The 15,477-nt window shown below is 46.2% G+C and overlaps 2 protein-coding genes across 4 annotated transcripts in view; one reads left to right on the top strand and one right to left on the bottom strand.

Moving 5' to 3' along the window:
* LOC125308511 (cytochrome P450 2G1-like) overlaps positions 1–15,477 on the top strand; it is a 33,138-nt gene that overhangs the window by 7,855 nt on the left and 9,806 nt on the right. The window contains exon 9 of one of the 2 annotated variants that reach the window (XR_007195895.1): positions 5,043–5,256. Coding sequence is in view for 1 of the 2 variants with exons in the window: in XM_048265070.1 (XP_048121027.1) it covers positions 5,043–5,224 (182 nt within the window). In the remaining variant the exon portion in view is untranslated. Of the gene's footprint in view, positions 1–5,042; positions 5,315–15,477 lie in introns of those variants that run through there. The other variant, XM_048265070.1, reaches the window with a different exon arrangement.
* LOC125308513 (cyclin-dependent kinase-like 1) overlaps positions 6,295–15,477 on the bottom strand; it is a 13,326-nt gene continuing 4,143 nt past the window's right edge. For both annotated transcript variants that reach the window (XM_048265073.1, XM_048265072.1), the window contains exons 5-10: positions 15,187–15,277; positions 13,796–13,996; positions 12,983–13,065; positions 8,725–8,781; positions 8,365–8,517; positions 6,295–7,603 (exon numbers count right to left, since the gene is read on the bottom strand). In XM_048265073.1, coding sequence (XP_048121030.1) covers positions 7,502–7,603; positions 8,365–8,517; positions 8,725–8,781; positions 12,983–13,065; positions 13,796–13,996; positions 15,187–15,277 — 687 coding nt within the window. In that variant the 3' untranslated portion in view covers positions 6,295–7,501. The remainder of the gene's footprint in view (positions 7,604–8,364; positions 8,518–8,724; positions 8,782–12,982; positions 13,066–13,795; positions 13,997–15,186; positions 15,278–15,477) is intronic.

The following is a 15,477-nucleotide window of genomic DNA, read 5'->3' as shown; positions in this document are numbered from 1 at the left end:
CTACATGCCCACTCAACGCATCTGACTCAGATACCGCACTCCTACAACCTCTAGGGACTGCTGGAACATCTTTTGCAGCATTCACGCCTCTCTCCGAGAGTGAAGTTTCTAGACTCCTGATATGCAGCCATCCTACCACATGCTCGCTGGACCCTATACCTACGAGCCTACCTCAGTCCATCAGCCCAACCATCGCACCAGCTATCACACATGTGATCAATGCCTCGCTAACCTCCGGCACATTTCCAACAGCATTCAAAATGGCCCGGGTAACACCGTTACTTAAGAAAGCTTCTCTCAACCCTGCTCAAGTCGAGAACTACCGCCCTGTCTCACACCTGCCTTTCCTATCCAAAGTCATTGAACGAGCAGTCTCCAAACAGGTCTCTGACTTCCTTTCACAGAACAACCTTCTGGATCCAAATCAGTCTGGGTTCACTCTACCGAAACGGCTCTGCTGTCTGTAACAGAAGCCTTAAAAGAAGCCAGGGCGACCGCTCGGTCATCAGTACTCATTCTGCTTGACTTATCGACTGCCTTTGACATGGTTAATCACCGCATCCTTCTCTCTATACTCGCTAACATGGGAATCTCCAGTTCTGCTCTCTCCTGGTTTGAATCCTACCTCACAGGCTCGTTTAACGTATCATGGCTTGGTCAGCTGTCTGCACCTCACCATCTCACCACAGGGGTCCCCCAGGGCTCAGTGCTAGGCCCCCTTCTCTTTGCTATCTACACCACCTCCTTGGGACAGATTATCCGTTCGCATGGCTTCTCATACCACTGCTATGCAGATGACACAGCTCTATCTGTCCTTTCTACCTGATGACCCCTTGGTTTCAGCACGGATCTCGGATTGCCTCTCAGACATAGCTACATGGATGAAGGCACACCACCTCCAGCTGAACCTCTCAAAGACTGAACTGCTGGTCCTCCCAGCTAAACCTACCATACACCACGACATCAACATCAAATTTGACTCCCTGCCTGTCACCTACCAGAACTGCAAGAAATCTAGGTGTTGTTCTCGACAACCAACTAAACTTCTCAGATCATGTTGCCTCAGTCGCCCGGTCATGCCGTTTCGCACTCTACAACATACAGTACGGAGAATCAGGACTTACTTGACTCAAGATGCTACCCAACTTCTGGTTCAGGCAATAGTCATCTCACGACTCAACTACTGCAACGTCCTCCTGACAGGTCTCCCAGCCTGCGCAGTGAAACCCCTTCAGATGATCCAGAACGTGGCGGCGCGCCTGGTCTACAACCAACCCAAAAGGGCAAATGTTACCCCGCTGCTCATCCAGCTTCACTGGCTACCTATGGTGGCCCGCATCAAATTCAAGGCTTTAACCCTTGCTTACAAAGTAGTCTCCGGTTCTGCTCCCACCTACTTGAATGCCCTCATACAGACATACGCTACCTCCAGACCGCTGCGCTCCTCAGACAAACGATGGCTAGCTCTACCACCGGTACGCTCAGGCCAATCCAAACTTTTCTCATCTGTTGTTCCTTGTTGGTGGAACACACTGCCAGTTCCTACAAGGGCAGGGACATCCCTCTCCATTTTCAAAAAACTCCTGAAGACCCAGCTCTTTAGAGAACATCTCCTCTCATAGCACCACTTACAACAAGTCTTGCTGATCCTAGCACTCACCAGCCGTCTTAAACTGACACGTAACTGTTAAAAACAGCACTCACTGATGCACTTATTCTTACTGTACTCGTACTATGTTGTAAGTTGCTTTGGCTAAAAAAGCGTCAGCCAAATGTAATGTAATGTAATGTAATATCTGCATACCAAGACTCCATTTCCCACCTCACACAATGGTGCACTGACAACTACCTTCAGCTTAACATCAGTAAAACCAAGGAACTTGTAATAACCAACACCAGAACACCATCTGACACAATCGACAACCCCACCTGCATCAACAACGACACCGTAGAAATAGTGGACTGTTTCAAATACCTTGGACTCACCCTGGACAATAAACTCAGCTTTGAGCAACACACCACTGACATACAAAAACGCAGTCAACAGAGACTCTATGCCATCTGTAAGCTCAGATCACTTTCTGTTGCCCCCTGTCACGGTCGGGTCTAGAACCCGGGCCATCGGAGTGGCAAACTGACTTTTAACCCACTAGGCCACTGAGACTAATGACTCAAGTGCAGAGCAGACAAAGTAAGATTAACTGAGTTTATTTCAGGTTTTAGACACAAAAGCTCAGAAGATCCAAAAAAAAGTCAAAAACAGTCCAAAAAGTTAAATCCAAAAACATCAATCCAAGGCGTAATCCAGAAAATCAAAGTCCAAGAGCCAAGCCAGGGTTCAGATAACAGGGTTCAGTCCGAGGGAGGAAAGGCAAACAAATCCAATAGGAGAATCCAAAGGAGATACCTTAAACAGTCCGGGTCAACACAGAGGTAAAGAATCCACAGGGCAAAAACTTCCACAAATTTCCACAAAGGCTTAGAGCTTGAGACACACAGGGTAATCACGAAGACTTAACAAAGACACAGACAAAGAGCAGGGTTTAAATACACTGACACAATGAGGAAATGAGACATGTGACCAGAGACAATGAGGAACACAGGTCAATTGGATAACAAGAGGATTGGGTAACAAGTGACTAGCTAGGGACAGAACAGAAGTTTTTGGCGACATCTAGTGGCCAAAATAGTTCATGCGTGACACTCCTCCTGTACAAAAGCATAGTCCAGCCCATACTCCTCTACTGCCTTCCCTGCTTTTTCAACATGCTAACTGCTGCCAACAGAAACAGACTCACACGCATCACTCATACCGCAAGCAATTGGCCTCCCCACCCCTAATTTATCAGACCTCAACAGCACACTCACCAAGAACAGAGCACGGACCATCGCTCATGACCCCACCCACCCCCTCAATCCCTTCTTCATTCTGCTTCCATCAAAACGCAGATACAGGGCTATGGGGTGGAAGCGAGTACGCTTCGGGAAAAGCTTTGTGCCCTCTGCAATATCAGCACTAAACAACAGATCACAGCGGTGACAGCTGTATATGTGCTGTTAACATCTACTGTATGTGGGTGGGGTATGTGGTGGCAGGGTGGTGGGTGGTGGGTGAAGAACCGTGACTGTGTGTATCTATGTATTTCATGTCTGTGAGGCTTGTATGGTATGTGAAAACAAATTTCCTATGTAAGGACAAATAAACTAACTAACTAGTTTAGATAGAAGTTAAACATGAAATGTATGTGTGATAAGACAGTGAGATTGCCATGAACACAGACAGAAAGGACAGCAACTAAAGGGTAATAATTGTAGGGCCTTTGGTGTTTACGTCACATACAACCACAATTGGTTGGTTTCAATCATGTCCTTTCAATAATGAGTGTCAGTGCTTTGACTCAAAAAGAAAAAATACGGCGATTTTTCACTTGATCTCCTTGATTTCTCAAGGTCAGCGAGTACTGTCGGTACGAAGAAAACAATCGGTTTTACCTATGTAGCTCGAGTTGCTGCAACCACCAGCTAAAGCAGCCAAGCAGCTACAACCCTACACTCTGGGGGCATGAACATGGGGGCTTGTAAACATGCCCCCAGAGTGTAGCACCGTAGCTGCTAGGGTTGCCAACTTCCTCAACCCCAAATGAGGGACACTTCACTTCAAATGCGGGACAACGCCCCCCCAAAAAAAAAGATACATATGAAATTCAAATGCTAATAATGAAAAGTTATTTTGTTTTTATTTTATAAATTTCTTAAGAAATAGTACCAATTTGATGCTGTTTAACTGATTTACAAATGGTACGCTGCCACTTTAAGAGCATTGTCTACACGGTATTCAATATTCAATATAATATTCAATATTTTGCCAGCTCCATTCAAATATAGCCTATGGCTATTCCACAAACTCTAACATTGTTTGTGCCACATTTAGGCCTATAGCACCAAGATAAGTATATTAAGTTGGTATAAACAACCATCATTCCTGTGAAAATAGAAGCATGTAATGATGCTAGCTAGATATTTTCTGTTTGCAATTAAAAGTGAATTATGAACCTGGTAGCCACCTAGCTATCTGAGTGGAAAGTGTTGGCATAGCCTATCATGTGCTTCATGTCAATGCTTAGTTTTTATTTAAACGGAAACAAATTATTGAAGACTTCAAGACTCACCAATTCCATTACACTCAAAGACCACTCTTCATATTCTATCACAGTCCAAATCACAGTGCGTGCAGCCTATGTCAAAGTGCCCTCACATTTTATAAATGGTCAGTAGCATAGTGTGAACCGAATAATTCCGCAATTCATTGCATTGTTTTTGTTGTTCTCATGATTTCCTTTTAAAAGTTTCTTATATTAAAAAGGTGAAATCAATTACCAACAATGACAAGCCAGCTGGAAACTTCCACCCTCTCTCCCTCTCGTTCCCAATTAAAACGAGTAGGCCTAGCATAATGTTCAAGTTAGATCTGCATATGGAGACTGAGAGGACCCAAAAAGTATCATCCTTATGTAAGATGCTGTTGCTGCATTTTGACATTGTAATCGCTCTCTAAGAAGAGTGAAAAGCAGTTTGCAGTAAAGCTTCTCTGGCTAAATTGTGGTGCCCCATCTGTCCCTTGGTGCCGTTCGCACAGTGTGAGATGTGCGTGGTAGCGGCGGCACTGGACACTTTGTTCCAGGTGTGTTTACAATAGCCTACTATTGACAAGTTAACAAGGCCGATGAGCTGTGATTGAAAATCGGGAATGGAGCTGTCCCTAACGGGACAAATCAAAATCACCCAAAATACGGGATGTCCCGCACAATTCGGGACAGTTGGCAACCTTAGTAGCTGCCTAGAAGCTCCAACAGTTGGCTGCAGCAACTCAAGCTAGGTAAAACCGATTGTTTTAGTTTTTATTCGTACCCTACCACCAATAGTACTCGGTGACCTTGTGACATGGAGATCTATGTGAAAAATTGCTGGATTTCTCCTTTAAGTGAATATGTGGGTGAAACCTTGCCAAGCCTTGTTCCAACACAGCTCTGTTTGTTTCCCAGGTAAGCGGGCGTGTGTGGGAGAGTCACTAGCGCGGATGGAGCTTCTGCTCTTCCTGGTGTCCATAGTGCAGCATTTCCACCTCAGCACCCCTGGAGGACCGTCCAGTCTGGACATAAAGCCCGAGTTCAGCAGCTTTGTCAAAGTCCCTGCTCAGTATCAGCTCGTTGTCACCCCCCGCTGATTGACATTGGTACTGCATGCCAGTACTTAAAGGTAAACTACGGTATGCAGTATTGGCAATTTCCTTACTGTTTTCTTGGTTTTTGCTTCTTTTTGCTGGCTCTGTCATGACAAATGTCTGAGAAACTCCATTGCTACCTTTTTCTAGCCGGTGCCTGGCGTGTATGTGTATTTGAATGCAGTAAAGCAATTTGTTACACTCGTTATACTTCCTGACACTGAGGCCATCGGCCCGCCGGCCCACAGTTGCAAGGGTGGTTTTTCCGCTCACAGGCGCTAGGGGGAAGCGAGACGGCCACCATTCAACCCCAAAAAAGTCATATAACCATTCCAATGACTCTGAAGCTGTTAAATGAAGGTAAATTAAGCTAAAAAACTAGCATATTAAGCTAAAAAACCTGAATAGTGTACCTTGAAACCTGAAAAGTGCACACATGCAGACGCCTTACAGTAATATTGAAAGGAATAGTGGTAGTGTAGTGAGCTGGGATAGCATGCAGAAGCCTAAAAAGTCACTTTGGATTAAAGTGTCTGCTTAATCAATAAATGTAAATTAAAGGATTAACACCCAACTTTCTGGGAAAATAGCTTATTTGCCATTTAAATGAGAGGGTACATAGTATACCCTTTTCTTCTCTGTGCGTGCAATACCCCAGTTTGATACAGTTAACCCAGTATAGTATAATTTATTGGAATTGGGTTATTCTCGTTAGCCTATAACTTCCTTTTAGCCATGCTATCTATAGGCTAACTGGGAATAATGATTTTCATTTCTGTCCTCAAAAAACATTCACTGCACCTTTATGGGTTACTTAGGTGGAGGTGTGACATCTCAAGATTATGTATATTTGTTCACGAGAGTTTCCTTGACTACAGAAACATTCCCTCTATTGATTGCTCATACCTTAAGCATATCTATTACCTTAACTTTGGTGTCTGTTTCCGAGATCGCTGAAGGCAATACCACATGGCGCTGTGCGCCAATGGAATGAAAGGCCCATTGTGTGCCTCCGCCGCTCAGTAATATATGTGCAGGTCTCAGGTCTGCAACGTGATAGTGGAGGGCAAGGAGCAGTCATGTCAAGTGTCAGAAGGACCCTGCGGTATCGCCATACTTTCAAGAAGGTCTTTGATCGTAACATCAGTCACTCTAATGCAGTCTACCGTCCCACCTGTGACAGCTGAAGTCATTGTAACTTTATGACTCTCCACTAAAGTGATAGTATGTTACATGCAGGGAACAAAATAATGAGCTGTTAACCTGTAACAAAAAGACAATCTTGCATGAAGTCAGCTTTTATTTTATGAATGTGATGTGACTACATTGTAATCCTGGACCAATCCATTTTTTTACAAAAAAAAACAAACTTCAAAAAAAAATTTCTTCAAAAAAATAGTTGTCTTTTTGCTTTGTTCAGTGAAAGTGCATTTTGCTTTTGTTAATAATAAATGTCTGTCTCCTCATACATATTAGATGCCGGTGCCCACTGCCCACTAATTTATCCTTTGTGTCATGCTACCCCCTTACAGTAGGCACAGAGCTTGGTGGACCACCTGCAACCGTACTGTATAATTTTACTCTGATAATGAGACCCACTGAAAAATACAGCAGAATTGAACTACCAAACACACAATTAGCCTGTCACAAGTGGTACAACAATGCTCTGCACAGTTCATCTAGTCATGAATAGAACCAAAATGCTGTTCTAAGTCTTAAACTGCAACATCATACAAACACATACACTAGTTGCAAAGGGTACCAAAACACATCAAATTCAGTCAGAAAATCGAACCAAAGCACCCTGAACTACTTATTCAGTAATAACACATATCTAATACACACAGACAAGATGTGCCATTTGTCTTTAGGACTGGCATAGTTGTTGGCTGATAAAAACCCTTCTACTGTATGTTATTTTCTTTATTATGGTATGTGTTATTTTCTACATTGTGAGTTATTGCATTCATGTTATTTCCATTTTCCTGTCAGCAAGGACAGTGGTCCTCTACGTACACTACAGCCTTGTTAATGTTAGTGTAGCAGTAAACTCTCTGTAATGCAACACAAGCCCCCACTTAAGGCCATGGTTGCATCCTCCTGTACGTCAGTAGCTAAGTGCACTCACAGCACCAACGCACGCATCCAACCACTGAAATGTACACTCCTCTCCTCACTTTCTCTCCTCGAGGCTGTACAGCATAGAATGTCTCTTACAGTATCCTTCTCTCATCCCTTTCTCTCTCTCTCTCTGTCTCTCTCTCTTGTTTCATCTTGTGTTTAGATGTTGGGTAGGTGGTGGTCGTATTTGGGTTTGACCTGTTTCTTGTGCTCGGGTGCTGGCGAGACGTTACTCCCAGCAAGCTGCGGCAGGTACTGGGGCTGAGAGAGAGAGAGAGAGAGAGAGAGAGAGGTGAAAATAGAGAAAACGAGAGAGGAAAAAAGAAATTTGCTGAAGAAGTTCACTACTATGAAATTTGCTGAAGGAGATGTTCACTGCTACTTTAGGGCAGCCGTCGCCTACTGGTTAGCGCTTCGGACTTGTTACCGGAGGGTTGCTGGTTCGAACCCCGACCAGTAGGCACGGCTGAAGTGCCCTTGAGCAAGGCACCGCTCCCCGAGCGCCGCTGTTGTTGTTGCAGGCAGCTCACTGCGCCGGGATTAGTGTGTGTTCACTGTGTGCTGAGTGTGTTTCACTAATTCACGGATTGGGATAAATGCAGAGACCAAATTTCCCTCACGGGATCAAAAGAGTATATATACTTATACTTTATACTATACTTATGTTAGTTACTGTGACGTGACATTAGGCCACTGAGTAATACAAAGGACAATATACTGTTTACTCTGTTGTTTTTAATACTAGCTTGGGCAACACTTGACAGTTAATCCTAAGGCACCTGTAATCCTAATAAGGTAACTTTACAATTGTATTTGTGCATTTTGGAGGTAGAGGTACGTATAGAAAGAAAGAAAAGAAGAAAGGAAGAAAAAAAGAAAGAAAAGAAGAAAGGAAGAAAAAAAGAAAGAAAAGAAAGAAAGGAAGAAAAAAAGAAAGAAAAGAAAAAAGGAAGAAAAAAAAGAAAGAAAGTTGTGGCAGAGAACTATGGGACAGGCAGCGGCAGCAAGCAGCGGTGTCGTACCCCTGGTCCCCGGCGGCGGGAGCCCTTCTCGTGGCGTCTCCCTGTCCTCTCGCTGTCGCGCCCAACAGGTGCGGCCCCGTCCTCCTGGAAGTAGGGCAGCTCCAGCAGCTCCTCGCAGGACAATCTCAGAGACGGATCCATCACCAGACAGGACTGCCCACACACACACACACACACACAACTCACTCATTAAATGAAAGTGATTTGATCTTTATAACTCTTATAAACTCTTATAAAGTTTGTATATGACCGTTAACTCATTCGAATGTCACTCAGCAACCGTAGGATGACATCAGAAAAATGTGCAGTGGTCTCTTCATTTGTGCACACACACACACACACACACCAATGGGTTCTCACCTTCATAACAGTAAGGGCCTGAGGGGACACTCCCTGGAACCTCTTCTCCAGTGGCTCCTACAGACCAAACAAACAGCCTCATAAGCCTCCTTGACTACATGCTGCTCTTCAGAATTATACAGAATGTTTCGTTAAATGATACAGAATGTTCTATTGAATAATACAAATTGTCGGGGATTGTTTGAAAAATTGAGACTAGGCGTTATTTAAGCAACATAACATTGGCGAAAAGGATGGCTGATGCATGCTGATGCAAGCGTGCTATCCTACTGCACTTGCTGGGAGCGGAGGGGAACAGGATTTTCAACACGCTCGATGGTACTCTGGACACTTACAATGCTGTTATTACGGCTTTGACTGGACATTACAATGCTGTTATTACGGCTTTGACTGGACATTTTGTAAAGTCACAGAACATCCTCTGCTAGGCAGTTTGTAGCCGATTTAAAAGCCTTAGCACAGCACTGTATTTCGGCGTCATGAGGGATGAACTTATTCGAGACCAGTTCATTGAAAAAACGTCTAATCCCAGAGTCCAGGAGGAGTTGCTACTCAAAGATGCAACACTGTCACTTGATGATGGGGCTCAGGACTGCCCTGCTAGGGGCCAGACATGCAGACGCTGTCAGAAACCTAACCACTTTGCTAAATGGTGCCGGTCTGCTCCGGCTGACTACCCTGAACAGTCACATGACCCGGTGGTGCCAGTGCGCACCATAGGCCCCCACCCAGGGACCTTCTCCAGGTTCCCTGTATACCTGGATGGCTGCTGTGTCCCTCTTCTCCTCAACACTGGGGCCAAGGTGTCACTGCTGAATGTTGACACCTGTAACCTACTCTTCCCAAACAGACAGCTGCAGCCCCCATCCACTACTCTCTGTGGCTTCGGCCGCAGCAAAATTGACGTTGTCGGCCTACTTTACCTCCCAGTTCGTTACACCTCTACAACTCTGGACCGCTTCCCATTCCACATTACACGCCGCATCATGGGCCTTGACCTCTTTCTCAGCCTTGGTTTTATCCTACAGGACAACAACGGAACACGAATACTACAAGTGGGTTCCCCTTGGCAACAAAGCCGGCCTGAACTGTTCAATGGCCTTGGGTGCCTCACCTCATTCACACACAAACCACTCCTGGACAACAGCGTGCCTCCTGTGGTCCAGCCCCTTCGACGTGTTCCCCTGGCTCTGCGGGACGGCGTTACACAGGAGCTCCAACGCCTCCAGGCTGATGGCATCATAGAACCCATTGATGCCTCTCCGTGGGTGTCCAACCTCGTCATCGCCAGGAAGAAGTCAGGAGGACTGAGAGTCTGCGTCGACCTTCGCCTGGTCAACAAGGCAGTGATACCTGACAAGTACCCTCTCCCGACGACAGAAGAACTTACAACCCACTTCTACGGCTCCCGGTTCACTTCTACGGTTCTAAGTTGGGCTTACATCAGGGCTACCTACAAATCCCTCTGCACCCAGAGAGTCGGAACCTGACGGCTTTTATCACCCATACTGGCCTGTACCGCTATACGAGGATGCCTTTTGTGCTCAGTTCAGCGCCTAGCTGTTTCCAGAAGATCATGTCCACAATCCTCGCCAGCTGCCCCAGTACCGTGGCCTATTTGAACGATATTGTGGTACACGGGCCAGATGTTGACACGCACAACGCCCGCCTGGAACAGGTTTTTGACTCCCTCAGCCGCCACCATGTCACCTTGAACACTGAGAAGTGTACATTGATTTTGTCGGGTTCCGTTCCCACCCCCACGACAGCCTCACAACTGGCTTCGTTCTTGGGGATGACAGCCTACTACATGCGTTTCCTGCCTCAGTACTCCTCCGTCACGGCCCCCGCTGAGGATGCTGCTCAGACAGGATACTCCCTGGACCTGGACTTCTGAATGCCAGGCAGGTTTCGACGAACTGAAGCGTCTCCTCACCACGTCTCCGATTCTGGCACACTTCCAGCTGGACTGCCCCACATTCGTGACCTGTGATGCGTCTGCTGTGGCTCTGGGCGCCGTTCTGTCACAGCTCCATGACGGCGTGGAGAGGCCCATAGCCTTCGCCTCCCGGGCGCTCAGCCCCACCGAGCAGAAAAACTCAGTGGGTGAGAGGGAGGCCCTTGCCTGCATTTGGGCATGCAAGAGGTAGCGTTTGTACCTGTATGGACGGTCTTTTACCCTACGGACGGACCACCAGGCCCTGACAGCCCTGATGTCCACTTCAGGTGGAGGACACAGGCCCCTTCGCCTCCACAGATGGCCCGTCTTCAGCATGCTTCGTGACTACATCAGACATGGTTGGCCTGCCCGCGTTTCACCAGAACTGGAGCCATACTATTGAGTGAAGCATGAACTGTCATGCTGGGGTGAGGCCTGCATTGCTCGTGGCCTCTGTGCTGTCATCCCAGTGGCCCTCAGGGGTGTGTCTTGCAAATGGCACATCAGGGACACCTCGGCATCGTCAAAGCCAAACAAAGGTGCCGTGATGTTGTGTGGTGGCCTGCCATGGACCGTGACCTGGAGGGACTTATCCGCTCCTGTGCAGCGTGTCTCACCAGTGGGAAGACTGGGCCACCCACTTCAACTCCACTACAGCTAGTAGACTGGCCGTCTGCACCATGGGACCACTTGCAGCTTGATATCTGTGGTGAGCTGTACAATGTGCCACACCATCAGAGGTTCCTCGTGGTGGTCTACGACCTGCATTCCAAGTGGCCTGAGGTGGCTCCCATGGGTACGGTTACCTCTGCTGCTGTAGTCAACTTCCTCGACCAGCTGTTTTCCCGCTGAGGCTTGCCTCGTGCAATTACCACGGACAATGGTCCTTAGTTCCTGTCCTTGGAGTTCACCACCTTTCTCGCCAACAAGGATGTTACCCATATCCGAACCTATGTCTATCACCCCCCAAGCCAACAGGGGGTGGAACGATTCAACCAATCCCTGAAAAATGGACTGCGTGCTCACATGTCTGAGGGATACTCCCTGATAGCCGCACTGTCACAGACCCTTCTCCACTACAGAGCAACTGCCCACTCTACAACAGGGGTCTCCCCTGCCGCACTCATGCTGAAAAGAGAGCTTGTGCTTCCCCTGTCAAGACTTCGTCCACCAATGGCCGCGGGCCCACGACCATGCCCAGCAGCAGTCAAGTCTCACGTCAAGAGACAACGTCAAGAGACGTCAAGAGAGTTCCATGAAGCGGAGGTTCGATGAGAAGCACAAGGCTAAGTGACCTGCTATCGGAGTGTCAGACTGGGTCAGAGCCCGTCGGCCCCACAGAGCTAACAAGCTGTCATCATTCTGGTCGGCTCCGTACCAGGTAGGTGAGCGTGTTTGGTTTTCGTTTTCAGAGAAATAAACGAGTGAGTTTATGCATTGAAAAGTTGAGACTAGTCGTTATTTTAGCGACATAACAGGGGTACTGTGGCACTTCGGACTTGTAACCGGAGGGTTGCCGGTTCGAACCCCGACCAGTAGGAACGGCTGAAGTGCCCTTGAGCAAGGCACCTAACCCCTCACTGCTCCCCGAGTGCCGCTGTTGATGCAGGCAGCTCACTGCGCCGGGATTAGTGTGTGCTTCACTTGTGTGTTCACTGTGTGCTGAGTGTTTCACTAATTCACGGATTGGGATAAATGCAGAGACCAAATTTCCCTCGCGGGATCGAAATAGTATATATACTTACTTCCTGTCACTCTTCACTGTCCTATCAGAATAAAGGTAAAAGCCTAAAAATATATGTAAAATATATATATAAAAAAAAATACAATACAAATTGTAATGATGAATTGAATGGGTCATCCCAACCTTTCGGGGACCAATATTCTTCATAATGAGAACTGTATAATGGCAACCAAAAGATGAAAAGAATTAATGGCTGCCATTGGCAACAGGTCGCATCTTTCATACTGAAATGGAGGCTTGACTATGCATAAATGGACTACCTTTACAGAATAAAGATGTTAATTAATCTGAAACTTTTCTGCTTGAAAGACATTTGTACTTTAGACATGTGGTCCATCCAAACTATACCATTTCTTTTCCATGCTGAAACTGAGACAGAAGGCATTTAAATGAGCTACTGTTTGGGTTAGCATCAAATGTCAATTAAATCCCTGCCATCTGATCTGCCCAAACTCTCTCTCTTTCTCTCTCTCTGTCTCTCTCATGCACACACACACACACACACACACACACACACACACAAACACATGCACACGTAAGCATACAGCTCTATGGTGTTGAGCAGCATGCGTTACCATGGTATCCGGCTCTGGGATGCTGACTCCGCTGAAGAAGACATTGGAGCGGAACACCTGCTGGTGACGGGGGATCAGGTCACCTACAGGGGTAAAAAGGTCAGAGGTCAAAGGATTGCTTGTAGACTTTCAGTGAAAAAAATCACCGGCCATGAAGGCACTGACGAGTACACTGGCTAGTATCTTGAACTGTGCATAACTGCAAAACTCTTCCAATTCGGTTCCAATTCCAACAAATGGCACCAAGGCAATGATATAGCTTAAACTGGACACATTACTTTACATTACAATTACAGAAATTACCTTACACAGCTTTACACAACCTGAAGGTTGAGAAGCCCTTCTAAACAAGATTATTTTCTGTCTAATTTGTCAGACCCATTTCAGGCCAGAATCCTACACGGTCTATGGGAGGTGCTCCCCTTCCATCCTCTATTCTAGCTAATCAACACAGGAGCATGGAGGGGAGGGGAGTAATTTGGGTGGGATATTAGAACTTGAGCAACAAATCAATAAACTTTCACCAGAAGCTCAGATTGTAGCTTTAACCATAATATATATATATATATATATATATATATATATATATATATGATTATAATATGTCAAACCCATTCAAGCTGAGGAGGCCCAACATGTTACATTCCCTTCATTCAAGACAATCACACATGCTACATTGCTCCATTCAAGCTGAAGTCCTGCTACATGCTAAATTGCTCCATTCAAGCTGAAGTCCTGCTACATGCTACATTGCTCCATTCAAGCTTAAGCCCAACACACACGTGTAAAACTGTGTTGAGATCTCCACTGTACCCAGCGTGCGGCGGATGAGGTAGAGCTGGTCGACGTCGGAGCGCCCAGGCCAGAGCGGGTTCCCGTTGAGCAGCTCGGCGAAGACACAGCCCAGCGCCCACACGTCCACCGGCGGGCCGTACTGCGTGTCGCCAACCAGCAGCTCTGGCGAGCGGTACCAGCGTGTTGCCACGTAGTCCGTGTAGTCATCCCCAGGCCCCGCTGGTGCACACACACACACGCACACACACACACACACACACACACACACACACACACACACACAGGCAGACAGACAGATGAAGATTCTTGCACACACACACACACACAGATGAAGATTCTTGCACACACACACACACACACACTTGGACACAAACAAAGGGCCTCATTTCAGCGACACTCATGTGCATTGCACAGAGAGGATTACACGGCGACGTTGATGGATGGAGTACATGTTAGGCTTATGGTAACAATACACTGAAACCGTACGCACGGGCGAGGGAGGGGCATATACACAGAGAACTGGGGACCGTGACATCCTATACACAAACACACACACACAAACAAGCACACACACACACACAAAACACACACACACACACACACACACACACACACACACACACACACACACACACACACACACACAAGCACACACTACTCTGAATGTGGACAGGAGAGAGAGATATAACAAAGGGAAAGAGACTGAGTAATGAATGAGAGAGGAAAAGAAAACGGTAAAAGAGTGTGATGAATAAGTCATTGGTGACGTGGAGGTTAATGGTGTGTAAACGGAAGGGATGACAGAGGTAATGTAGTGTGTGTGATGTGGCGGGTGGGGGTCGGGGTGGAGGGCTAGTAATGAGGATTGTGTCATAGTCAGGTGTGTATGGAGGGGGGTGTTTATATGTGATATATACAGTATGTGACCCCATCTGGCAAAATGAGTCATAGTGACACAAAATTTAAAATTGAGATTTTGGTATCAATGCATGAACAGAGGTCAAATTCATATCTTGAATTGTTGTCAAGATTGTTGAATTATGGCCTCCTGCCAACTTTTTCCAATTGAAAAACTGAGAAAATTGCATTTGAAGTTACAGGTTACAGGCAGGTACAGCTATGATTTGCCCATTTGAATAATATTTTGTGTAACTTTACATTCATGTCTTGACTATGACTATGAAACCTCAGGAAATTCATTTTGAATGCCTCTTCTTTTATATAACGACAAAAAAGAAAAATCGATATATATTCAAAAACTGATATTTTCATGGTTTCTGAAGTAATCAGTCTGTATCTCAAAATTATCATGTACGACTTGTGACTCATTTCGTCAGATCAGGTCACATATGTTTTTTTGTGTGTGTGTGTGTGTGTGATGAGGTTGGTGTCATGCTCAGGTGACCCACTGAGGATGCGAGCGAAGCCGAAGTCACACAGCTTGATGACTCCAGTCTTGGTCAGCAGGATGTTCTCAGGCTTCACGTCCCGGTGGATGCACTGACACACGCACGCACGCACACACACACACACACACACCATCAACACACACAAGAACACACAAGTCAATGCACACAAAAAAACACACACAGAGAACAACAGTAGCATATTTAAACACACACAAATGGGTACACAAAAATGAAACAAATACATTTTGTCAACAAAACTGCAGTGCTCTTAAATGATACAGTAAACTCAAC

This window comes from Alosa alosa, chromosome 15, assembly GCF_017589495.1.
Source record: "Alosa alosa isolate M-15738 ecotype Scorff River chromosome 15, AALO_Geno_1.1, whole genome shotgun sequence".
NCBI classification, from domain to species: domain Eukaryota; kingdom Metazoa; phylum Chordata; class Actinopteri; order Clupeiformes; family Clupeidae; genus Alosa; species Alosa alosa.
Note: the sequence above shows the minus strand (reverse complement) of the source record. Positions and strands in the feature narration are given on the sequence as shown.